The 25,726-nt window shown below is 44.3% G+C and overlaps 1 protein-coding gene across 4 annotated transcripts in view; it reads right to left on the reverse strand.

Moving 5' to 3' along the window:
• LOC125006657 (plexin-A1-like) overlaps nucleotides 1-25,726 on the reverse strand; it is a 192,177-nt gene that overhangs the window by 75,228 nt on the left and 91,223 nt on the right. For all 4 annotated transcript variants that reach the window (XM_047582912.1, XM_047582910.1, XM_047582911.1 and 1 more), the window contains exons 5-9: nucleotides 16,413-16,513; nucleotides 13,805-13,928; nucleotides 11,848-12,001; nucleotides 10,766-10,865; nucleotides 4,906-5,020 (exon numbers count right to left, since the gene is read on the reverse strand). In XM_047582912.1, coding sequence (XP_047438868.1) covers nucleotides 4,906-5,020; nucleotides 10,766-10,865; nucleotides 11,848-12,001; nucleotides 13,805-13,928; nucleotides 16,413-16,513 — 594 coding nt within the window. The remainder of the gene's footprint in view (nucleotides 1-4,905; nucleotides 5,021-10,765; nucleotides 10,866-11,847; nucleotides 12,002-13,804; nucleotides 13,929-16,412; nucleotides 16,514-25,726) is intronic.

Genomic DNA, 25,726 nt, shown 5'->3' on the forward strand with positions numbered 1-25,726 from the left:
CATAATGGCGACCACCAGTTGCCATGCCAACTGCTGTGTAAAGCAGTCCCGTCGGGCCGTGAGAGCTGTCGTGAGTGTGCCAGACTCTGGCTCCAAAGTCACAAGACGCCACTGCCCGTATCCCCGGCATCAGTAACATCAGTTTGTCCAATGCAAGGAAGCGGGGACGTGTTATTTATATGTATTTATACAGCCTATGGATTAACAGAATAGTTGCCACCCTGGCAAACACACACACAGTTGAGAAGAAAATAACACTGTCATAGGTCATTAGCTAAGGGCGATTAGTTAAGCAAGCTAATAAGACAGTAAACAGATGGGAAAACCGCTCTGAAGGTCACTATTTAACACAATATATTAGCCTACAAAGGAGTTATTTGTTAACTTATTTTGCGGTTGAGATGAGCAACTTGGGCCATATTTGCAGAGGTATTAACATTCTTATTGAGGGATCTATCATAAGCAGACAGTCCAAGTATGTCTGCTCACAATTTATATTAGAATGCGCCTGCACATGTCTCAAGTGACTGTTATTGGTCGATATCTGTTCTGCACTCTATATACAAAAATCATCATTTAGCACATATTCACACTGTTTTAGGGCCATATGTCACCTTCAAGGTGTCTTTGGTGCTTTCACAATGGTCCCTTGTAATAAGATCATGGCTTGTGTTGGACAACACCTGGTTTCACACTGTTGCATCCAGCCACATACTTAGAAAAATGTTTTTTTTAAGTATTATTAACAGATTTTTCAAGGGTACACAGACTGTTAGCCCCAAAAAGGGGTACTTGACAAAGCACCGTAAACACTTAACTCCTGGCCCCGGCTACATATTTACCATGAACATGTGCATGTGGTATCAATCTTCATATCGTACTACACAAAATCAAAAAAAGAAGGATAACAATGGGGAAGCAGGCAGAGGAAGGAAAAGAGGAGTGGGAGAAACGTGATACTCTTGAACCCTTTTTACATCCATTAAAGGGGGCAGAACAAATAGAAGGAGAGGAAGGTGTTGAATTTATGAAAGAGCGAAGAATTCATCACTGGAGTCACAGATTCCATGTTACGCAGATGTGGAAGACACACCTAAGACGAACGTATGAGCGGAAAGAGATCGGGCAGCGTCTGATTAGTGTGACTGATGAGGTGTAGAGAACCAGAGAGCGAAGAACAAAGTCTCTAGGATAAGTGTTAAAAGACAGAATAATATTTACAACGGCTACAGCCTGAAACTTTGACTACATATGGAAATGAGACAAGGGACCTGAGAGATCCACCAGTCTTAAGTTTTTTCCCCCCACAATCTGGCCCTAAACCCAGCACAAACAATATAGAGACTTCTCAAAAACTATGGCATAAAATCTGTCTGTTGTACGTTAAATCAAAATGATAAAGAATGTGGAGTGCTGACAAAGAGGCAGGAGTGGAAAGGGGGTAGACGGGGAAAGAGACAGCAAAAAGAGTTTCAGGGAGAGAAAGCCACGTCGTAGCCACAAATCTCAATCAAGTTAACTACCGCATTGATTGCTCGATTGAGACCGAGCCTTGCTTCGCAGCGAAACAAACACGTAAGTATATCTTAACATAGATGAGCCCAGCCACCCTGGATCTTGCCTGGCACTCATCAAGGCTTTGGCTGAGAGTAACCGTTTCTCTCCAGGGGTGCAGAAGGAAAAATAAGGGGGGGGATAGAGAGAAGTAGAGTAAGAAATAGAAGTCCTCAAAACAAGGAAATCAGACAATCCACATTTCCCTAAATGAAATGTTGGTTTCCCCCTCTCTCCAGTTTCTTTGTTTTTATAATAACTCCTACTTCTCTCCTGCAATTTTCCGCCCGGTCGCTCCTTAATTCCAGTCTGTGTTTGTTGTGCCATTAGAGGCATTGTTGATTCATGCATATTTGATTTGGAAATGTCACTCATTATTTTTATTTCCTCCCTGATTACTCTGTCTATCCATTTCTCTCCCTCTCTTGACACGGTCTGTTCACAAGAATGAACATTTTTTTTTTGCTTGATTTCTTCCCTCTTTTCTTGTTCTTTAAAATCTTTTTTTTTTTCCCACAATCATAAAAAAAAAAAAAAAAAATGTACAAAGTAACACGATGTAATTTGGTTGAACAAATTACAGATGGACGAGATAGCGCTAGAGAGCTGGTTGTGTGAGAAGGAGAACACAAAGTAAAGGCGGGGGGGGGGGAATGGTCCTCGTCGGCAACGTGCCGATCCTCTGGGTTGCCATGGCAACACAAGATTCAGATACTGTCAGAAGGGACGGGGAGGGGGGAAAAAGCCAATGGAAGTTTAGAGATTAAATAAATCTTTGATAGTCAATGTTTTAATTATTATCTTATTTGGTAGTGATATCTATTGATTTTATCTCTAAAAAAACAGAGTGAAGCATGGGAAGAAATAATGTTGATTATGTTAGTGTAAAAAAAAAAAAACTTCAGGACATGACACATTCAAAATTCATCTGTCATTCGTGGTCTAACACCACTCAGAGCACGGATTCAGGCGGGAGGAGCAGCCACCTCTCAACCCCGCGTGAACATTTCTATCTGGCCTTTCATCACCGTCTGAAAATGAGTCTTATCCAATCCCATCTACTGTGTTCATGTACAGATGAAAGAGCGGTAAAGGTCTGAGTAAAACATCTGCTATCAGGGGAGCTGATTTCACTTTTATGTTAAACACGGTTATTTGTATTCAGCATAATGCTCGAGAATGGCAAAAAAAAAAAAAAAAAAGGATTGTCTGAAGTCTAAATTAAGGCTGCAACCACATGTGGACATAAATACACGTCCCTGATGGCATGCAGATCCCCTTCACCAGCAACTAAAGAGCTCAAACCACAAGGAGCTGTTTAGACAGAGAAGCACATTTCCGTCCTCTCTTTTTTTTTTTTTTCTTTTTTAGTCCCTTTAACAATATGTGTTCCGCACGGCGAGCATCGAAGGTGAGGAGAAGGAGGAAGAAGAGGAAAAAGAGGGGGGTGACTGAGCATCAAAGTGGTGAGAGATGAGGTAGACAGAGAGATGTGCCCTGGAGAGGAGAAGGATAAGCCTAGCCCACAGGAAGAGCTGTACTTGTTGGGGCATTGAGAGCACAACTAATGGATATGGCAGCTAAGAGAAGGATGATAAATGACGTTGTGTATGTTTGTGTGTGTGTGTGTGTGTGTGTGCGCGCGTGTGTGTCACCATAAGAATGTTTACAATTTTGTTGCGTGAAAGACAGCATGGTGTGTTTGTGTGTGTGTGTGTGTGTGTGCGTGCGTGAGATAGACAGCGCAGATGATGGATTCTCTAGCGGAGCATGTGGTCGGTGGTTTCTTGGGCAGACGAGGTGACAGGAGAGGTCTCTCTGTCCACATGCCACTGTCAGCCGGTCTGTCTATGCCTTCTTTCTTCCCGCTGCTTCTCTCTTTCTAAACCTCCCTCTGTCTCTTCATCTTCGCTCCATCCGTTCGTTCTCCTCGTCACAAGGTTTCTGTTTGGTCTTACTCAGAAAACAGCTAAAATTCTAAACGCAATTTTCCCAATATAATGTTTTTAATTGATGAGCATTTCCCTTAAAGGATGTTCATAGTTATTAATCAATAAATAAATTGATCTAAGCCGATCAATTGATTAATTCCGCTCAGATACACGCTACATACGGCCTCCTGCAGTTCACCAATAACACCACTGCGTTTATATGTTTCCTCGCATGCTGCTTTCCTATGTTTCTCCTTTCATCCCTGCAGGCCTTTCCTGTTTACCCATCCGTTGCCCCTCTGGCCTCTCTCTTGCTCAGAGTGTGCTAGCCAGAGCTCTCCCCGTGCCTTGCAGATGGGTGCACTAATCCGCTAACGTTAGCTCCCTGAGCCGTGAAGGCTGGGCCCGGGTCGCGTTTTGTGGACGGCGCGGGGGAGGTTGTGGGTTTTAGCGTGCTAGTTGCCGGGCTCCCGCACAACTCCGGTTGAGAGAAGAGATAAAGAGGAAAGTAATTGGATAAAGGTTGACCAATTAATAAAGGCCGGCGACTCCGGCTGGCCAACACGGGAGGGAGGCTTTAATCTGCATACAGATAACAGGGAAAGTCAGACCACAAACATAAGGAGATAACGTGGAACTGCGTGCGCGTGTGTTTGTTCGTTTATGTATGTGAGACTTCCATCAGATAAAGCACAGGCATGACTGTCAGTCACTTGGGAGTGCAGTGGATTTACATCCATAAGTCTGTTAATATATGCTGGACTGTGTTTTGTGTGTGTGTGTTTGTGTGTGTGTGTGTGTGCAGAGAGGAAAACGGGAGAGTGGCGAAAACATAACGTAGCTCAGTGTCCATCAAAAATATCCTTGCACACACCCAGTTGACAAACACTTGTTATGCCATGCATGATGCCTGCAGTAGGCGCCGCTTGGCACGATTGATATTAGCTTTTATGCTAATGCAGTATTTGGCTATGTAAGAACAAGGCGTTCTTTCCATAGACAGTCATTCATCCCAGCCTGCTTATGGCCTTATGGGCCACAACAGAATTATTGCTGCACAGTACACAAGCTGTTGTCAGTGTGCCAAAAGCCACTATTACACACACACACACACAGACAGCAGACACACAGCAGGATGATGAGAGCAAACCCTGAGGGAAAGCCACAGAAGGTGTGAGGGTAAAGGTATGTTTGCAGCTGAATACTATTTGTGCCTATGATGCTATAATTTGTCTTCACATGGGGGAGAAACGGTTGCAGTGTATATGAGAAACAGCACTTATATTACTATGTAAGAGTCCCCAAATCTATAGGTAATAAAACATGCATTCAGCAAAAAAGCGCATTTTCTGTATTTACCTCAAGGGATCCGCACATGAAACCATAAAAACGACTGTCGTCAAAGTGACGGGAGTATTACCTCGGAGATGTTGACGCGTCCCTCCTGGAAAGAGCAGTCGTTGGCGTTCTGCGTGCACATGTGCCGGTACTTGCACCAGTGGCAAGGGAAGGAGCCGTTCACACAGGACAGGCAGCTTAAACAGACAGAGATCAGACGAGACAGTTAGGAAGTCGTAACGCCGCATCGCAGCTCCGTTTGACGGAGGAACACAAAGGACGCAATAACGGTTCACATTTCGACTCGTTCTCATCAACGCTCAAACGAAGTGAAATTAGGAACGCGGCTCCAGTTGCAACTTTTCAGAGCTAGTTTGAAAAGGGGTGCGTATGGAGCAGACTATGTTTGGGAAGTGCTTCTTCTCATAAATTGGACACCTTACCCCTCACTTGTTATGCCAATTTGTCACCAGATTTTCACAGTCAGGTTTTTTGTCAAACCATATGTCTGCGTCGAGAGTGGAGCAGGGGTGAAGAAGCAGCGAAAAGTGAAAATCATGTGTGAAATCACAAAAAAAGGATCAGAATTTGACGTCTGAAATGTTAGTATTGGGGAAAGCTCATACAGACTGATATATAGAGTATAATGACATGTAAACACCAAACCTGATGCTGTTTTTAGTAGAACTTCTGACTTTTATCTCTCCTCTTTAATTTTTCTCTGTCTAAAAAAAACTGCCTCGATGTCTCCCTACTGTCAAATTTACACATTTTCTCACCCCGTATAAAATCTTCTTTTCTCCCTCTCACATTTCTTTTCATGCAATTCACCAGTCGTGAACATCCTTCTCCCCCTTCCTTCACCCATTCATCACTCCTCACTCTTGCTTGTAACCGTCTATTGCTCGCTGCTCCCATACGTTGAATGATCTCCTTCAGAAACCGGCCTCCTGTCTGCATATATTTCCCCTCTTTTTCTATACCTCAATTGTTTCACTCTATATATCCATTCAGCTGTAAGCCCTCTCACTCTTGCCATCCCTTTCATTTGCTCTCTCCCTGTTCTTTGTCTAAAGCTCCCTTTCATCCGAGGGGCTAAGAGCACGGCACCATTTTAAATTCACCTGCTTTAGCCGAGGCGGTCTGCGGACAGACAGGCTGAAAGCGAAAGACGGGAGAAAGAGGAGAGGGAGAGGGGGAGATCAAAAGCAGCCGGATTTCCATGACAGAGGTGCAGACGGTAGGTATCATGAGAGAGAAAGAAGAAAAAGAGGGATGTGGGGGGGGGCGTCGTCTCACGGGAGAGGGAGAAAGTTGGGAAGCGATTGTGAGTGTATATTTGTGCATTCATAACTAAAGGGACCGGTGGAGGAGAGGCAGGCAGGCAGGTTTAAGTGTGCAGTTTATCAACACAGCTTCATGTGCTTCATTGGTGCTCCCTCAGCCCTCGAGAAACATTAAGCCACTTGGTATTTCATTTACGTGCACAGCATTATCTAATGTAACCATTATGAGTTAACAAATAAAATTGTTTCCTTTTATTACCAAGCTTAGTAAAGCCTTTTGTCTTCGACGTGCAGTTTGGTTTTCAGATCTCTTCTCCGCGCGATAGAAGTTTGTGTGAACATACGGTTTATTGGAAGAACAATAACACACTACATTTAATACAGTCGAGGAGAGAGGAAGCGAGGAGGCCGATTCGTATGCAACCGCATCTGCCAGGTGTACATCTGTCTGAACTGCAGTAAGCACACTCCTCAAGTGTGTTTTAACCCCGCGTAAAATGCCGGCTCCCCTCCCCTCATCCGCATGAAAAATGAGGGCTTTAACTCGTGAGCTCCGAGATGGAGCCCACATATGAATCCATCAAACCCTGACGTGGATTCATTTGGATCAATTAGAGCCGCTCGTTTGTTAGGTGCACACTTTAAGCGATCGTTTCCAGCCCAGACCCCTCCTTTTGAGCGAGATCAGAGGCTGGAGCTTAATTCAATCCCACTGCCGCTTTAATTGACCAATTTAGCATTGTGCTGACAGAAGCTGCCCATTTAGAATGAAAGATGTGCAGCTAAGGAAATAACAGGCCTCTTAATACCGAACAAGACCAAATAGGAGATTTGTCAGTGTTGCCAACAAATGGAAGGAAAGCGATTAGGCTACGCTAGGTTAGCATACAGTGCTCAGACTCAAAGAGCAGAACTGGGATTTTAGCTTAGCGTTTTATCCCATAGGGAGAAACAGAAGAAGGGCCGTCTATCCCGAACAAAAAAGAGCAGATGACGTTACTGATGCAAGACGAATGAACTCGAGGTAACTTAGCCGCACTCATTGTGCAGTCCGTAAGTGTGTGTTCGCTCGGCAACGATTGCTATTTTGAATGTCAAAGAGTCTTTTTTTTGGGGTGTTTGGGGGCCCACCAATGGATCGGTGTTCATGAAAATACAGTGCAACACCAACTTAGCACAGCAGGCAACCAGGAAACAAAGAGTAACGAGTACCATCTATACGTAGCTAAGCCCCGTCAACACATCTGTCACCAAGTCTTGATAATAACCATTTTTATAGGGCTTTTATCTTTAATTCATGTCAAATCAACCTTGTTAGTGCACCAGTGACTTTGAAATAATGAGCAAAATATCAGCAGGTAACCACGGCCAAACTTTCGGTGACTTTTATGATTACGCCCTTTGAAATAAAAGACGGCGCTATTAAACGTGCCACCCCAAGGCCAGCAGCAGGCCTTGTCTGACAACCCCCTACTGATGACTCTTTGGTTCTTCGAAATAACCAGGGCCCCCTGTTACGAGCTGCCTTAGGTTCTCTCTTTTAGCCTGGGTGCACACCCTTTTACTAAAAAGCCCACCCAGAGCCATTTGAGGACGTTCGATTCTCCTGTCCAGGGGTGGGCTCCTTTTATTCAGACCCCCTAGCATGTTCCTCGCTGCTCCCTCTTGTCACTCCCAATCGCCCGTAGCCACTCGGGAGGCTTTGAGCGGCTGGAGACACGCTTGCCGTATGTCCACGCTCATAATGCTAATTTAATCTGTTCATATTCAGATGCTAATGGCGATACGCTAGCTTTGGAGAAGCAGTGTTTTTTTTTTTTTTCAAAAGCAAATACAATAGACTGATTTCCTCCTTCCTCCTCTCCTTGGTCAGTTTGGAGTGCTAAAAACAATCCACTCTCCTGGTGAGGTACGCTTGACACTCCTGCACTTGGCAAAATGAGTTATTTATTGGCTACTATTCATTTCAAAGGAGTAGAGGTGAATAATTTAACACTCTTCCAGAATAGTCTATCCTATCATTACTGGATCTCTTTAAAATTTGAGAGGGCTTGATAAAACACCTTGGGACTAGTATTCATGCGCATAATTCTATTAAAGCATGTCTGAAGGTTTGGTTTACAGGACAATAGAGACATCTGCATTCACTGTTCCTTATAAAATACTTTGAAATGTTTGAAACTGTACTCTTGTGCTGTTTTCCTACTCTTCCCAGTTTTGTAGATTCTCTTTTATAAGCTGACCTTTTTTTTTTTTTCTCTTCCTGGAGCTTTTATTATGCTTTTTCACCCAGTTATTCCAAAAGCACCCTCAATCACACAACAAATGACCCAGTCACTGTCCAAGACAAATTAACCATGGCGAAAAAAGGGTACTTGGGATGGCCTTACGCAGACATTAAAACCCCAAATCATTTCCAGACTATACACTCCATCTTTATTAAATGGGGGGCTGTGAAATGGAAAAAAAAAAAATGGAAAAAAAAAAGCGTATGGAAATATTTAATTAAGGAGCAATCATAGCCGTGGGTGATTTTCTATTTCAATCTCAGCAACCCTTAAACTGAAACAGTGGGAATTCTAATTAGATTAATACCACTATGCAAATTTATGGCATTTTTGAAAAGGCAAGGGCCACGACGTAATCAGTTGAGTAAATAAGCGGGAGGGGCATGCGTCTTCGCGGATCGGGGGGATTGGGGATTCGGTTTCGGAGGGTGAGAGTAAAACTATTAAGACGTATGGCGGGGCAATTCCAACGTCAGGCTCATTTCTTTCGTTCCCGAAGACGGTGCTGAATGTACAAGTACACGTGTCGAGACAGGGGGAAGGAGTGCAGCGCGAGACTGAATCAAAACAGGAATTCACTCACAGCTTCTGATGATACCGTTTCTGCATCTTTCAAGAACGTGTGCTTCCCTGACATTGCAGGAGCTTGCAGTATTTTGAGTCTACAACCATTACAGATAAACTAATACTTGCAAAGAATGACCAAGCATTCTGGAAACGGGACATTGCATGTTGCCGCGTGAGCCCCGAAATCATTACGCCGGCGATATTACGAGTCTGATCTCATGAGACGGCGTGCACTGACGCCTGGGGGGCACAGCGGGTACGCGGGACGCAGTGCCATCTTCAAATGGGATTCTTATCTGAGCATCTCTTTCTGCCATCAGAGTTGCTGGAGAAGATGCAGCGTGCCCTATCTGTAACTTCATTAAACATGTCCATTACATCACTCGGACGCTGCATTAGATCAGTGGGTTTAATCAGAGTTCATTGAGGTAATATCTCCTAATGGGCGACTCTCTTGTCTGCGTCAATTCTCATCCATTTTTTTTTACACTTGATTTGTGAGATCGGTGGCATTTCAGGATTTCTTAATGTCACATCGCATTTTATTGAACTTATTAGGAAGATGTGTTACACCTTTCTTTTATTTTTTCTCCCATTTTAAAATGAAGGGATTTGAGCTCACATGATTTACACGGGAGCAAAGTATGCACTAGATGTTAACAGCTGAAGAGCAAACATCACGGTCCTTGTGGGAGATGAATCAACTGTGACTTGACATTGTATACCACCACACCCTTAACCAGCTGAGCTAATCATCATTGTTGAGGCAGGGGATTTGAGTACAAGGGCAGGCAGTTGGGGGGGGGGATGGGTGAAAGGTCACACTAACGGATTAGGTGTCCAAGACATTCAGGGATTCAGTGAGCTGTAAGTGACGGAGCAGAGAGAGGTGTGGCTGCGCATGTGTACGCCTGTGTGTGTGTTTGCGGACAATCCTCGGAGGAGGCTCATCCAACATCCAGAGGGAAGCCAGGATAGAGCCCTGTGGTACCCCGGGGGCCTCCGAGCCATCTGCTGCCCCAAGGCTAATACCCCAGCAGACGTTTCAGCCTCACCAGGATCAGCCACGGATAGACGGGAGGGAAGTTATTGTGTGGGGCGGAGCGGAGGAGTTGGAGGATTCTTTTACCACGGCAGGGTGCCTCAGGATCGTGGCACCACTGACCCAGGGGAGTGGCTCTATGGGTGGTAGAGCTTTTCAACAGAAGGAGGATTAGGAGAGGCAGTGAACTGCAATCGGGCAGAGTTGAGGGTATCTGGAGTGTGAAGTACATCATCGGAAAAGATCCGTTTGACAACACTGCAGTATTTGCCGTTCGCTTTCGTGTGTAAATATGTCCCCGACTGACAATCGAAGTGCTCAAAAAGCTGCAAGTGTTTGTTTTGTCAAGTGGGGAGAAGGCATAAATGAGGTTAGAGTCTGTGATTGGGAGACATTACAGCAGACCGCTATGTAATGAATTAATCATTGAAGTATCATTAGTGCTCTACGTGGATCATGATAAAAAGAGTAGAATTACCATCTCATATCCCAATCGTTCCTCATGTACGGCACATTTGATTTTTCACTGCAACTGAAACACGAGCCTCCTCTGGAGGTCGAGGGGGGGGGGGTGGCCGTTTATGTGTGTGTGTGTGTGTGTGACTGTTTCTGTCACGGAGGGTAACATGAGAACGCCCATGGGGAGACTAGACAAAGAGGCCATTTCTTGTCGTTTACAAGAGTGAAACGGCTAAAACATAAATAAAAGAATAAGCAGATGACTACAGAGTCCAAAAAAAAAAAAATGCTGTGACTTACGACTGGTGGACGCTGCAGTTGTAGAAGACAAAGTCGACGCTGGCAAACTTCTTGCCTGTCTCCTTGGACTTGAGGTAGAGCTTCACCACCCGCTTGTCACCTGCATAACAGACACAGGAGAATAAATACTATACACTATGGAGAAGGCTTCTGAGAAATATTTTACTTTGATGTACTGCAGACTAATACCTAGCATCATTTCAGTGTGACACTCCTGAATTCCACTTGCGTGACCCCAACAGCTAACAAACACTCACCAAGAGACACTGTAGCTAAGCAACGCGCTACTCGTGTCACACCCACAGTAGGGCGGCATTAAAAATAGCAGCACCAATCAGTGTTTGGATGCCAGAGCTGATGAGAACTCGTAATGGGGCATAATGAGCTCAGTTGAAGAAGTACTGAGATGTTGCTTTGAGGAAACTTGGAGCACACTAACTGACATGTTTTCAGGGCTTTGAATGCGGATAGCAAGCGCTTTGTGGTGTGACAGAATTGGACATGAAACAGGTGCAGAATCTCTGCACAAAAAGAAATAAATAAAGACGCTGATATTTTTAAACGTGACGGTAAACGGCAACTGAAGTTACGGCTTTGAAAAGAACATAAAAGCCACAACAGTCATTTAGATGAAAAAAAATGGCAAAATGAAGCCGACAGCAGCGCATAATGCAGTATAATGGGGATTCAAAAGCGGTTCTATTTTCAGTAGATAAATCTGGGCATGTATTAGTATGTATTTGAAAGTAAGTGGGTGGACTTTATTGGTGGTGACAAGGAATTTTGAATATAGAAGCACCAAACAAATGCACTGGTAACATTAAAATTCTGTTCTGCTGAGCTCTTGAGTCTTTTTCAGTCCCAGCGTACCATTAGATAACTAAGGTGGCGACGCAGGAGCTCTCGGAATTGAACAGCATATAATGGTTCAGACAGACAAGAGAAAACAACACAAAAAATACGAATAAATGAACAAATAAAGCGTCAAATGGAAAATTTCCACCAACGTAATGGATGTCGCCAACACCCTATGACCTCACTATTCCACGACTTCATAACCCAATCGCACTTCCTGTCCTAACCTTTGTTGCGAGTAATCGGCGCGATGTCCCGGATGGAAGGAGACAGGCAAAAGATATGTCCACCCTGGATCCGTCCCTCTGTCTCCACGTAGTCCTCGAAGGAGCAGTTAACCCCCGCTGACAGATCGGGCACATTACGAGCCTGGAGGACCAACTACAGATGGGGAAAGAGAGACAATCAGCGCAAGATCAATGGAAGGACATGGTGTACATGGATTGTTATAAGATATGACACGAGGGTTAATGGGTGTACGGAGAGAAGGGGAGTGAAGCGATGTGACAGAAACAGGCATGTAAAAAGTGAGCAGTTGTGTGTATGCACATGTGCATCCATCTCTGCAGCAGCTATTAAAGCAAGGTTAATGTGCACATGTTAATGTGCAGAAAGAAAGTGAGGCAAACTGTAATCAGTCAAACGTTGTGGTTATATTGAGGAGCTGCTGACAGAATGAGAGCTCCCTCGCGCGCATACATTCTCACAGCTTTTCATTATATAGATCGACAGAGTGCGAAAAGCAAATTTCAAATTAAATATACATGAACATGCTCAAAAGTTCATGTAAACATTTGGAAATGTTCCACTTTATTTTATGACTGATAAATGTAAATTGTTAATCTCAGTTTTTCTGTAATGTTTTGGTTTTGTCACTGTGAACATTTTAAAAACTAAAATTGGAAGATGCTCTTGTAGTTGTTCAACAGAAACTATATATTGAATATTAGCAAACCTGAGTCCACTTACAATATGGGTCAGCTGTGACACGACGATTAAATAAACCAGCTGTGCACCGGCTGAGATTCATTTATACTTCATGGATGGAAGGACAACTAATCTGTCATATCCTATTTGGTTAGCCTGAATAAACAACAGTGCTTTAATGGACGAGAATACGCTGAGCTGTCTCTTAGCTGCAGCAACTTCCTGACATCTCTGCTGGTGGTGTGTTAACCTAAACAAACCAAAATAATATTAGGACACTTCAGCTCCTCAGGCGTTAGTGTTTCCACAAACCAAGCAATTCATATATAAATCAGTAACCTTCAGCAGGCAGGTTTTGTTACTATTGGCACTTAGCTTTGTGCCATTTCCTGACATTCTGCTAAGCTAAGCTAAGCTAGCTGGCTCCCTCTTTATACTGAACGCAAAGATACAAGAGTGGTCTTGATCATCTATCTGGACACCAAAAACTGGGACAAATGTGACTCAAGAAGTGGAACGGGTCACATGCTGTTCGCACAGGTAACAATTTGTTGAATAGTTGCCTACATGTTCATGGAACACAGTGAAACGCAAATAGCTCCTTGCATGACACACATTTTAAAGTAGTCTAGATGAAAATAACTATTTCCCCAGCTTTATTTCTTCCTACGGCCCCTTCACAGTTTGCAAACAGTGTGACTTTTTGTGAGGGGCGGGGCTTAGCTGGAGGCAAAACATCTCAAACACTATAGCTTGTAAACAAAACTTTTGCTTGGACAACCCTGAAACATACAACTAACGATGCATTAGCTAGCAGTTAGCATTAGCATTAACATCAAATAATGATTTCTAAATGTAATTTCAGTCACAATTTAGTCTAAACCATAACGTTATCGAGGCTGAAACTGATGATGCGTCACCTATTCATCTTATCTGATATGAATTGTGCCCATTCCTGATGATTGTCTCACTCCAATCTTTTCTTTTAATCACCAAAGCCAAACCATGACCATCGTCTATGACTGGCAGTGACTGGCATGCGATAAACCTTCAAGTTAGTGTTTTTGATTTTTAGATTTTGGCACCAAAAATACAGCAAGACGACATTTTCATGGTTTAAAGTGACAATGTTAGCCTCAAGCTTCCTCTGTTTTGCCTCCAGCTAAGGTTGTGATGTCACAGTGACGTAGGCGATGGAGGGGTCTATACCGTTTGTGTTGTTGTAATTGTTTTGTTGCAAAGGTTAACAAGACATACCTGGACTTCAGACATGGTGACGGAGATATTTCTCGGCTGTACGGTCAGCTCCACGCACTGTCTCTGGTCGGACGCGAACCTCTGCGGCTCCCCTGCTCGTTCGCAGCGGTCTTTACGTGAACATCTACGGAGCAGAAGGGAAGAGAAAGAAAGACGAGGAAACAATGGGAACAGAAAGAGAGGTGGGAAGAAGAATTTAATAGCAGATGGGTGAGACAAGAGGTGAGAGAACGGGAGGATAGAGAGTGGATATGAGGAAATGTTAAGTATACATGACAATCATATTACGATGATAAACACGCACAGCTATCACCATTGCACAGAAATGAGAGCAATAATAAAAGACAAACAGGCTAATGGCTTTCCCCAGCCATTACTGTAGGCCTTTACATCATTACCTTATTGGTCCTGACATTTGTGCAAGAACTACTAAGTTACACGAACATCCAGTCTCCATCATCTTTTCAGTTTACGGGCTCACCCAATTCAAACTTCTCAGGAGATATACAGGCAATCGTTAAAGTTTCCCTGAACCGTAAAAATAATGCAATTCCTACCAGCCGCATATCAATGGCTTCTGCAATTTCCTACCGCTTATTACAAGCCAACTGATCGTGCTAAAAGTCAGCACAGAGCTCCGTGTCGTAGCCGGTTTACTATTAGCTATTCATAATGCATTAGCTATCACTTCACCTGCGCCTATACAACAACTGGTCCCGGTGGTGAAGAAAGTGCTGATGCGGCGCTCTGTAAGGCCTTAACAATAAGAGGGAGGCAGGAAAAAAAAAAATGTTAACTGCCTCCTTTGCACGGCAGCAATCCCATTCCCTTATTTAGTTAGCCTTCGCTCATACTCGGGAAGAAAAGCTGTCACCAAACATTCCCCTGGGAGTCACTGACATGCACACACACACACACACACACACACTGTACAGCATTAGCAGAAATGTTTAAAGGTATGTACACATTTTCTCATTATGAAGCTCTTTTCCTTCTACTGCTCCTCTGGTGTGTGTCTGTGTGCAAGAAGTGTGATCGTTTTCTAGAAACACCTGAGTCCGTGTGTGTGTGTGTGTGTTTCCTGTTCAATTCCTCTGCTGATTGAAACTACCTTGGCTGTTAATAGGATGTGACTAAAAGTACCAGAGGGCTGAAACGAAGCTTATAAATAATTTGACTATTAATACTAGCCCATTATGTCAGCAAATGCCTTCGCCAGATCTGGCACTAGCAGCTAGGAAATGAGCGGGCTGCGTTTAAGACCCAAGGTCAACATGCGCCCAAATGAAGGGTTATCGCCGTTGAAGTCCAACGTGATTGTGTGTGTGTGTAGTTTGGAAGATGTGTTGTGTGTCTACCGAAGCAAAGAAACACAGGTGGTGGGTGTGTGTGTGTGCCTCGAGGAGAAAGCGGTTGGCGATATGTATTGTAAGTTTAATTAACGCACTGAGAGATGGCAATATGCCAAACGCTTAAGGTGTTCCAAGTGTGGTTTAACATCCTGTCACCTTTCAATAATATGTAACTACTCTCACACTCTCCTGTGTGTGCCCACAAAACCCTGCAGCCAAACGCAGAGAATGGAGATATTAGTAACTGTATCGCTGCATTCGTGGGTTTGATTTGCTAAACATTACCGCAAATCCCGGCTCTGACATATCTAACCTCAGCAGTGATCTTCAAGCAAACAAAACCTGATCCGAAGACCAAACCAACTGGCTGATTCTCAAATCTGTTGCCAAAACAGAGATTTCCATGAACAAATCAGAAAAGTGAAGATGTACTAAACACACTAATAAACAAGTCTGATACCACCAAGATGAAGCGTAGTGTCGGTGATGTAGGCTGCCAAGCTGTTAATATTAATGAAAGTTAGACTTACACAGAAGTTTGATTTCTAATATTAATAGGTGTGGGCTTTCATCTAAAAAAAAATAATTGGTGTCAACAGCATTTAGTGCCTCAAGTCCCCTGAGCATGATGTGTACCTCCTACATAATCTCCTCATCTAAAACACCTCAGTGCTTTTGCCACGATCATCTACTATACAATGCAACAGCTACTATACATATGAAAGTAGGGATTATGGCACGGTGCTGACGCAAACGGTAGTAACCAGACGGAAATAAACGCAGATGTCGGTGCTTTTGATTGCGGTGCAACTGAATTTTCAGTTACCGCCCCCTTATCTATTGCGTTGCCAACGCTACACGTTCACCTCAAAGGATGCTCGAAAGTGATAATTGTGTAAGGGAAGTAACACCTTGAATTTTATTTAGCATCTCTTAGCATTTTTTTTTTTTTTTTAAATGAGAAATGTAGCATCTTTGCTAGCCTGTGAGACCCCATAGTCAGTGCAATTTGCTGTTAATTTGATATTACATTGATTATTTCTTAGTCTTATTTGTATTTATATTATTTAAATTAATATTCTATTCAACATCACAAAATACCTTAAAAATAAAACACACCGTTTTTTTGCCGTGACGGCACGATTTATCCGATACCAGTGCCGAACCGATTTAAGTATTGGTTCGGCGCCGGTATCAGATAAAACCTGAATGGTAGCCATCCCTAGTAACAGGGCACTGATGTGTGTAGCACTTACACGTTGTGGAGAACACACCATCCGCAGTGAGGGTCTCTGGAGCCCAAACACTCCCCACAAGTGGTGTACTGCTCACAGCTCTCCACTGGAACTCTCACCACCTAGACAGAGACAGAGAAAGAGCAGAGAGGCGCCGAATAAATGATTAGCGTCTTTCTAATCAAAACTGTAAAATGAACGGTGGACGAAGACGAGAATCTGACAGCTTATCAGGCTTGTGCAATTTAAAACACGCACACACAAAACAGTCAGACGGTGTGTGTGTGTGTGTGCGCGTCCTGACACGGAGAGAGTGAGCGAGTCAGTGACAAATGTATGTGCGTCTTTGTGCGTGTGTGTGTCCTGGTGAGCGATTCTGGCCCAGCGGTGTGTGAACGCCTCCAGTCAAGCATGTACAGGACAGGCCTCGCAATGCATGCTGGGACACCTGACAGGTGTCTGTGGCAAGAGTGCTCTGATTGACAGGTGACCTCAAAAAAACAACGGGAGGCAGAGGAGCACAAGGACAGACCTCCAGCATGTGTGTTGTGTTGTGTGTGTGTGTTTGAGAGGGAGTGTCTATACAGAGTCTTTCTATAAAGACCTCAGTGCATCAATGTGACATGACTTGGTGTGTGTGTGTGTGTGTGTGTGTGTGTGTGTACATGGATGCATGTGTCTGTGCGAGACCCGTAGACGAGCTTGTCGATGGTCTACAGATGTTGCCTACGAAACGAAAGTGTGCGAGTTTAGCCCTCCACTCCATTTAAAGGTGATGACAGACGGTTCACAACATGGCCCCAGTGGGTCTGAAACCGTGTGTGTATTTCAAGATCTTCACTAGAGACACAGAGTGCGTTGAGACATGTGACAGACAGATTGCTAGCATATGCGCACAACGTTAGCGTGCACGCGTTTTTTTTTTTTCATGTGAGTGCACATGTGTTGCAAGTGTCAGCGCCGCATTCAACTTTTCTTCACCGACGGGCCCCGAGCTGACGAGTGGCTTGATCCCCATTTCACGATGTGTGTGTGAGAGAGAGCGTGTATCGAGTTGCCGCCGCGGTCTCGTTTTAAATCGCGCAGCGCGGACGGAGGGAGCAGGCTGACCAGGAAGTAACAGCATTTAACAATCCCACTCCCGGGTGACGCTGGTGCATCATGGAACACACACAGATTTAACCTGGTCCGGTGGCATTTAGGGAGCGTGCTTTTTTTTTTTTTTTATGTGGCAGGGATATGGGGGTTGATTTATAAAATGTTAAGAGAAAGGGAAAACGTATGGAAGCGAAAGGGCTGTGACCTGAGGCTGGAAATAAAGGTGGTTAGCTGCAGGATAGAAACCAAGCACACAAAGGAATGCAGAACTGGAATATTGAACCGGGGCCTCTGTAAGCTTCAACAGAGATACGGGATAGATATGACACGATAAAACTCATTTATGCTCTAAAATGCCTGGTAGTAGTCTGGCTTTAGGGGTTGTTTTTTTTTTGTTGGCTCAAGCTGAAGGCAGAAAAACAAAACCTTGACACTGTCCACCATCCCTCTTTCTTTCCCCTAATGTTTTCTAGAGTAGCTCTTTACTCGATTCTTTTACTCACATGCACTTGCATCTCGGCCTCACAATCGCCGTACTTCTCCGAGCATCTCATTCATTTGCTCCCGAGACAGAAACAAGCGGTCGCTCCTCCAGTCCGCGGTCAACGCGGACCTCGCTACAGTAGCTTTTTTAGCTGGCTTCTCGCCCAGAAGGAAAGACGAATGAAATGATGCAAACGAGCGACGCGAGGGACGGGGGGTGGGAAAGAGGGAGGTGGTCATCTACTGGAAGTGTTATCCAGATGGATGAATGGAGGGAGGGAGCGGCGTAATGGAAGACACGCACGGGGCGAATTGCCGGGGACATAGTGCTGAGTGGATGGGATATGGTGGCAGACACACGCTATGTGTCACTGTCAAAACGCGTGCGAGAGTAGTTCCCGTGTCAAAGGAGGGCTGAAAGAAGGATGGAACGAGGGATTGGGGTGTCTTAGATAATAAGGCTGGCAGAGGGGAAAGGGACTGTGAAAGAATGAACCTATGATGGATAGATTGTTGAGAGAAAAGCAGCGGGAGTTGAGGGTATGTGATTGGGCACCTCACAGGAGGTCTTTCACATACCGCACAAAAAAAAGAAAAAAAAGAAAATGAAGAGACGGGAAAAGAATGGTACGTTCCTCGTATCAACGCAGGAGCCAACCAATTCTACCTCTCCCACCATAAATCATTATGACTGTGATTAAGGACAATGGTTCGCATAAATCATACCAACGCCGCGCGTCCTTGGCGAGCTAGCATAACCTCATCAGTGCCCTGTGTAACGATAGGCCTATTGTTCACCCATGTTCCTGCGCCGGCGGTGGGAGCGAAGACGCTGCGAGTTTCTTTTCGAGCAGTAGTGGCACAAAGCTGTTGATGTGGTGAGGATCTATCATGGTTGGTTTTCCCACTGGGGATATAAAATGCTTTACGGGAGCTGGGAAAGCACTTCCATAAACGCATGTAGATCTAGAAAATGTGTTTTTTAGTGTGTGTTGGGAATACTGCCTTACCCGCAGACGCACACACACATTTCCTCACTGTCTCCCTCTTCCTTCCCTTCCTCTCGATGGCTCTTTTAATGAAAGCCAATTCCAGACAGTGCGCCACATTACTCCTTTAAATGACCTTATAAACCAAGCCCGCCATCTCCCCTCTCTTGCCGTCTCTTTATTTACAATAGCATCCATTGCTGTAACTCAATTCTTCTTTCTGGCTGCTCCTTCCTGTGTTGTCAACCCTCCGCTCCGCTCTGCTCTCCGGGCCTTATCGCGGTGCCGTGACATGTCCTTTTCGCTATAAACTTTCCACCTTTCCTCTCCGATCTGTTTTTACACAGCGCCATCACCTGCTTTTAAACGTCCAGCTAAGAGGCTTTGCGACGGTCACCCCCCGCCTGCCCCCCCACCCACCCTCAAAACCCAGAGGAACTGTAAAGCTTTCAGCGCAGCTTTTCATTGGTTGTAAAACCTAAAGACATAAAGGGATCGGCCTTGTTACGGCTTCTTTTTTTAACATTCAAACACAGGGAGAGTCTATAGCGGAAAGAGGAGGAGGGGTGGGTGTCTAGCTGAGACGTCTACCAGAAATGGGGTTATGTAGTCTGGGGACCCAGAGGAGAAAATATCTACGCTCATTTTCAGTCATTTTTAGATATCTGCTCGTAAATAAGCATCACAAATGGAGTCCCAAATCTACTACAACCTCTCGTGCTCATCATTAAATGTCAAATAACTAATGCTGCAGTTCAGGGACTGGAGGAAATTTGATGAGAGAAATCTGCTTTTACCTGGAAGCCTCCAAAGGTCAAACTGTAGGATGTCAACTTAAGGGAATATATATTCAGCTTCCATAGATAGCTTTAGGAAAACTGTGTCATGTCGAGTTGCCAAAGAAATATTCTCAGAAGCCTCATAAATGTGTGGCTCTTTTATTGCTCCTTTCATCCAAACCCTTCCTCTGTAATCTCAACTAGCTGTGGTCGAAACCAAATGAAATCTAGTCCAATTTAAACTAAAAATTAAACGCATAACATTTTCCTCGCATGTTCTTGGGCTCAGACATCGGCCAGCGGCTTCTTAGAGGCAGGAAGGAGGGTGAAAAGAGAGGAAGACACGAGGAAGGTAAGTTGGGTCGTCGTCTGTCATCGTTACTCTCTGTAAACTGACATTAACCCCACCTGAATTATTTCAATAAACGTCAGTCATCTCGCAACGTCTCCTGGTTTGATCTGTGCTGGCAGAGAAAAGCCGTGTGCAAGAAAAAAAAAAAAAAAAAAAAAAAAAAAATCAATATCAACCCACATAGCCATTAAATGCCCCAGGATGACAAAGAAATAGAAATAAAGACAGATACAACTGGATGTTGTTTGCGAGGGTGCAACTGTAAACCTGTTGTGGTTGCCATCGTTTCGCAGTGAAAGTAATTGACGTCGTCATCTTCTGCTCTGGTATCGGGGTACCGTCGCGATCGATAAGAAACCGGAGCGCATCCAGATCCCTAACTTTAGGAGTGGCTCAAAAATAACACGGCTCTGACCGGGGTTCCCGTGTGAGCGAAGCGGTTCTTGCGCTGCTGGAACACCGGCTCAGAGGAGCGAGTGGATGAGCACGGGGGGAGGTTGTATCAAAGGCCGGGTTAGCATGTGTGCATTGACTGAATTGCGAGGGGCTTACGAGATCAATGGCAGGCTAGGACTAGTCTTGATGTGGTGAGTGACTGGAGATAAGCAGGAGAGCAAACAAGACTGGTGGAGTTTGGCGCTGACGTGGCGGGAGAGATGCTGAGGGACGGCGAAATGGAAACAGAGGATACAGGTTGTGTGGTGGGGGAAAATAAAGGGGAGAGACGGCACCACAACATCAAAATATATATATCAGCTGTCACGTTCAAATTATTAAATTGTGTCAGAATACTTAATTGCTGTAACAATCCCAAGATTAAAATAATTGACCAATGTGGTAAAATGTAAAACCAGCTCTAGCAAATTAGGCCTTTTTGTGTCACAGTGGAAGAAAACGGTACTTTTTTCACCCGTCTTACCTTCCTCGCTATCGTTATCTCCCTCATATTGTGTGCTACTTGCCATTTCTCCATACTGATCAGCTTTCCTTCTCTATCACCTTCATCTTTTTATCCTCTTTCTCCCTAACTGGGCTCAACTTTGCATCTGCTCCGTTGTTTTGATTTCTTCCTCTACGCTTCATCCTGGAAAACCCAGGAGGCAGATCAAGCTACGTACCTATTTATCGTGTGTGTGTGTGTTTGCATACTGCTCAAGTTCAATGCAAAGAAAGATGACAACTCAAATTCCCACTCTCCACGGAAACCACTATGAGAACGCACACAGGCCACGTTACACACCTAGATTACACGCCTGTGATAGACTAAGAAAGGAGCTGCAGGAACGTTTTCATTGTGAGCGTGTGCGCACGTACCTTCGATATAACACAGGAGCTACAAATTGAAATTGACTCCACAATGTCAAACAACAAACCCACACATCTCTTTGTGCTTTATAATTTCATAATGACTGTATGTTCTCGGTATTGTTGGTAGAAGAAAAATTTGTATTTTTCAAAAAAAAAAAAAAAAGAAAAGAAAAAAAAAGGAGACACCAGCTGTGAAAGGATTAGCCCTGAAATAAGCGCAACAGTAAATAAACAGCTAGAGGTGGCTACGCAAACACAACAAAGACTGAGTAAAAAAAAAAGTAAGACCCCCCCAAAAAAACGACAATAAATAATTAAATAATCAAGATGTGAAAAGTCGGGCCTTTTCATTATCATCCTCATCACATGGAAATTCCCATTAACTCTCCCAAAAGAAGCTGATCTTAGACAATAGGTCAATACACTCAGCCATTTGTTCATCATGCTGTGTGTGTGTGTGTGTGTGTGTGTGTGTGTGTGTGTGTGTGTGTGTGTGTGTGTGTGTGTGTGTGTGTGTGTGTGTGTGTGAGAGAGAGAGAGAGAAAGAGCCTACAGAAGAACGAGTGAGGGAGCAGAGAGGAAAACTGAAACGGAGACAAAGGATGAGGCAGAGATTGAAAAAGTGCAGAAAACAAAGAAATGGAACAAAGAGTCTGTGGAGAGAGAGAAAGAAAGAGGTAAATGTGACTGGCTAAGGTAGACAGGCCTAGGGGTCTTCTAATTAAGTGAGGATGGGAGAGGCCGTCTGCCTGGTAAATGACTCTGTCACTTTAGTAAATGGACTTGGTGAGGAGTGAGGAGCCACACAGCTGGCATTTCCATTAGCACTGCCAAGCAACCCACCACCATATATACACAGACAGAGAGAAGCAAAGGGGAGAGGGGGGGGGGGGGGGCAAATGCTGCTTTTCTTTATTTGCTCCAACAGTAGTTGCTGTTTGGAACTTGAGATTGGTAGGTGTGTGTGGATGGTGCTCGTGGAGATGTGGCAATGCTGACGGGAGTAAAACTTTACTACTTTTCAAGTCTCAAACACTGTTGAGAAAATGAGTAGAACTTTATATTTATTTTGACAAAACTATGATCAACGCAAAGCAGTATCACAGCAAGGACCATCGTTCGTTTCCGCTAATTTTTCCATATTCGTATGTACATTATAATATGTTAAATTAATACATACATCTATGACTTATAATGGAAGCAGACAATAAGTCAACTAATGTGTAAATCTGCAAAATTGAGAAGGTGTCATTCAGAGGAGAAACAGAAACTCGAAGCTCAGATTATTTGACTAGTCTGATGACTGTATCCTGTGCACTGGCAAGGTTCAGCGTATCCTCCACTGACCTGCTTGAAGAGCGGGGACCAGGGACCAGGGACAGTTCTGTTGGACTCGGGCATGGTACGCATCTGGTGTGATGGCTAATCCGCAATTTAAGCTTGTGCGTTAAAGCAATGCATTAACGCAGACCCCTACACAGAGGCTGCACAGACCTCGCTCTGCAGCTGATGTGCACCTCCCAAGAAACGCAACTACACACTGCTGCTGTGATTGGTCCGATTGATTGTTGCGTGTTTCCACTTTAGTATTTCGGCTTTCAAGCGATCACACACACCAAAGGGGGAGGGAGGACAATAGTATCTGTGTAAGGTAGGTGGCACTTGCTCCTACAAAATTAGTACTATACAATTTCACTAAATTCTCTTCGTAAACATCGACATCTTTAAAATTCCATACCTCCGATAAACGAGGATCATTTCCTGTATTAACTAAAAGAAAAACTATAGAAAAGCCTGAAAAAACAACAGCCCAAGAAGACAATGAGCAAATGAACGTACAGGCTGAGTAGCGCTTCTTATGCCAAGTCGACTGATCGTCCTTTTTTAAAACTGATTTTCACATCGTGTCCTCGGAGCTTGCGGATGTGAGTTTTTCCACATTTTCTAACCAAAAGGATTGAGCAACCGCTCATCAGAGGCTCCTACTTGCTATGCACAAATCTCTTTCTGGTCGTGTTCATCAGTATCATGTTCTTTCCCTTTTGTATTTTCTGACAACGAGCGCTGGAGGAAAATGTGCTATTCCGCGTTTCCACTCCCGTTTTTCCCCCGTTTGACACTTCATCACCGGGTCTGAAGAGGCCCGCTGCGCGCGAATCCGAAAAGAAATTTGACTCGAATTCAAAACAATTCCCTGTGCTGTCATGCATGAGCAACACTTCATTGTTCTACTCAGTGTGGCTTCTAGTTAAGGCACGAGACTGAGTGCGAGCGTGCCACTTGGAGCAGCTCCGCGGGCCATGCCAGCCTTTGATTGGCCTCATTCCACGACAATCAGTCAGAGCCGCATCCTTCCACCCCAATCGCTGTCGAGCAACAGGAGGACCGACTGTACGGCCGAACGATAGCAGCTGAGGAGAAAGGGGAGGCGGATGGGGGGGGGGGGGAGAGAAACCATTAACCTCCCTATCCATTGCGCCCTCTTTTCTAACCCTATCACTCCGCTCTATCACTCCATCCTTTGGGAAAAGACGGCGGAGTAAAACAGAGAGAGATGAGAGAAAGACAGAGCTATCTGGTAGCAGCTAGACTTCCATTAGGACCGATAGCATCTCGCACAAGACAAGTGTCTGAGCGCGCTTTTCTGATGAGGCGCACACACACTCAACGAACGGCACACATTAAAAAAAAAAAAAAAAACACACAACAGGGAATGGTATGACAGGAAGGAGGGTAGCGGGAGGACAAGCAGGAAACACAATTAAGAGAAAAAGGCAAGGAGATAAGTGAAGTTTGAGACAGTGAAACCATCCATCTCGGGCTAACGACGGCATCGTATTCAATCTGCTCCCGTGTCTCAGAAGGAATTAATATAGTTTTTCTACTCTCATCACGTCTCAAAAAGGAGGAAGCTAGCGCTTATTTTTTTTTTTTATTGTGATTTAATCTGCCGACTACTTTCCCAATTAACCGGTTTTCCTGTCTATAAACATGTTAGAAACGCTGTTTACTTTCTACTGCAGCCTAGAGCAGAGAAGCTCTTTTATTTTTTCTTCATACTTTTCAAAAGCCCTGAGTGAACTCCTCCATTTATGCATGCGGATGACATGAAGTGGCATTATTTCACATTAAGCGCGCTGCGGATAAAGCCAAACTGCTGCCATTATGTACATCTAAAAGAACGGATACACTTCCAGATACTATTACAGCCAGTCATACCTTCGGATGAAGTCGAATGCTATTCTTACAAATATTACGCACAAAGACCCAAATTATAGGTTTGAGCTTTTTCATTAGGAGAAGAAAAAAAAAGAAAACGAGAAATGTGCACACATTGCACACACATACGCAGTGTGCACACTGCGCGTGACTACCGCTGCTGTCAATCATGCGCTGCGAGCGTGCCGCGCTGGGGTGCGGAAGGTGCTTTAATGGTTTGAACTCTTGTAATTGAGTGCAATATACCTACACGGCTATACCCCCACTCACACCAGCAACCCTCCAACCTAGTCACTGCACTCCCGTCTTCGCCTCGCTGCACCAGGTCTATTAACATTTACATAACAATGACCACGTCCTTGCTTGAAGTCTGTGAATGTGTGCGTGTGTGTGGTGCGGGTCACGTGAGCACCCGTTCGCAATGAGCGCACACCAGAATCCAAATGAAGAGTTTGCTTAGTGGGTTTGATTCATAAACAAAAACAAAAAAGGGAGGAAATAAGCAGTAAAGCGCTTTTCAGCACGCCACGCGCGCTCTCTGAATGATAAAACAAAGTGTCAGCCAACAATGGCTGATGTTTGAACGCAGCATTACGCGCTTGTTAACTTCAGGAGTTCCTCCGTCAGCCGGAGTTTGATAAATTGTGGAGAATTAATCTTAGAGCTGTTTAGAACTGACTGATTAGCTGTATGTAGTTCACTAAAATGTCAGTCTTGATTGATACAACCAGCTGCTTATTATGTGTGTTGATGTCAGTGTGTGCTAATGTGTTTGCTAACGAGATTGGCAGCGAACCAGTAATATATGAATGTAAACACATCTACACACACACACACACACACACACACACACACGGGGCTGATGTTTGATGAAATCCTATGGGTAAGATATTACTTGATGAGGCCTTGTTCAGAGAGCCAGCAACACAATGCAGATCCTTGTTTGCTATTGTGGGTACTCACACCGACAGCTTGTGAATGGCACAAGAATTTTTGTGTATGTGTGTGTGTGTGTGTGTGTGTGCCCGAGTGCAAATCCTGGTGCATGACTACAGATTCCTTAGAGGAATGAGAGTCTTGGTGAAATGTGGAGGGGGAAATCTCTTT

This window comes from Mugil cephalus, chromosome 4 (genome assembly GCF_022458985.1).
Source record: "Mugil cephalus isolate CIBA_MC_2020 chromosome 4, CIBA_Mcephalus_1.1, whole genome shotgun sequence".
NCBI classification, from domain to species: domain Eukaryota; kingdom Metazoa; phylum Chordata; class Actinopteri; order Mugiliformes; family Mugilidae; genus Mugil; species Mugil cephalus.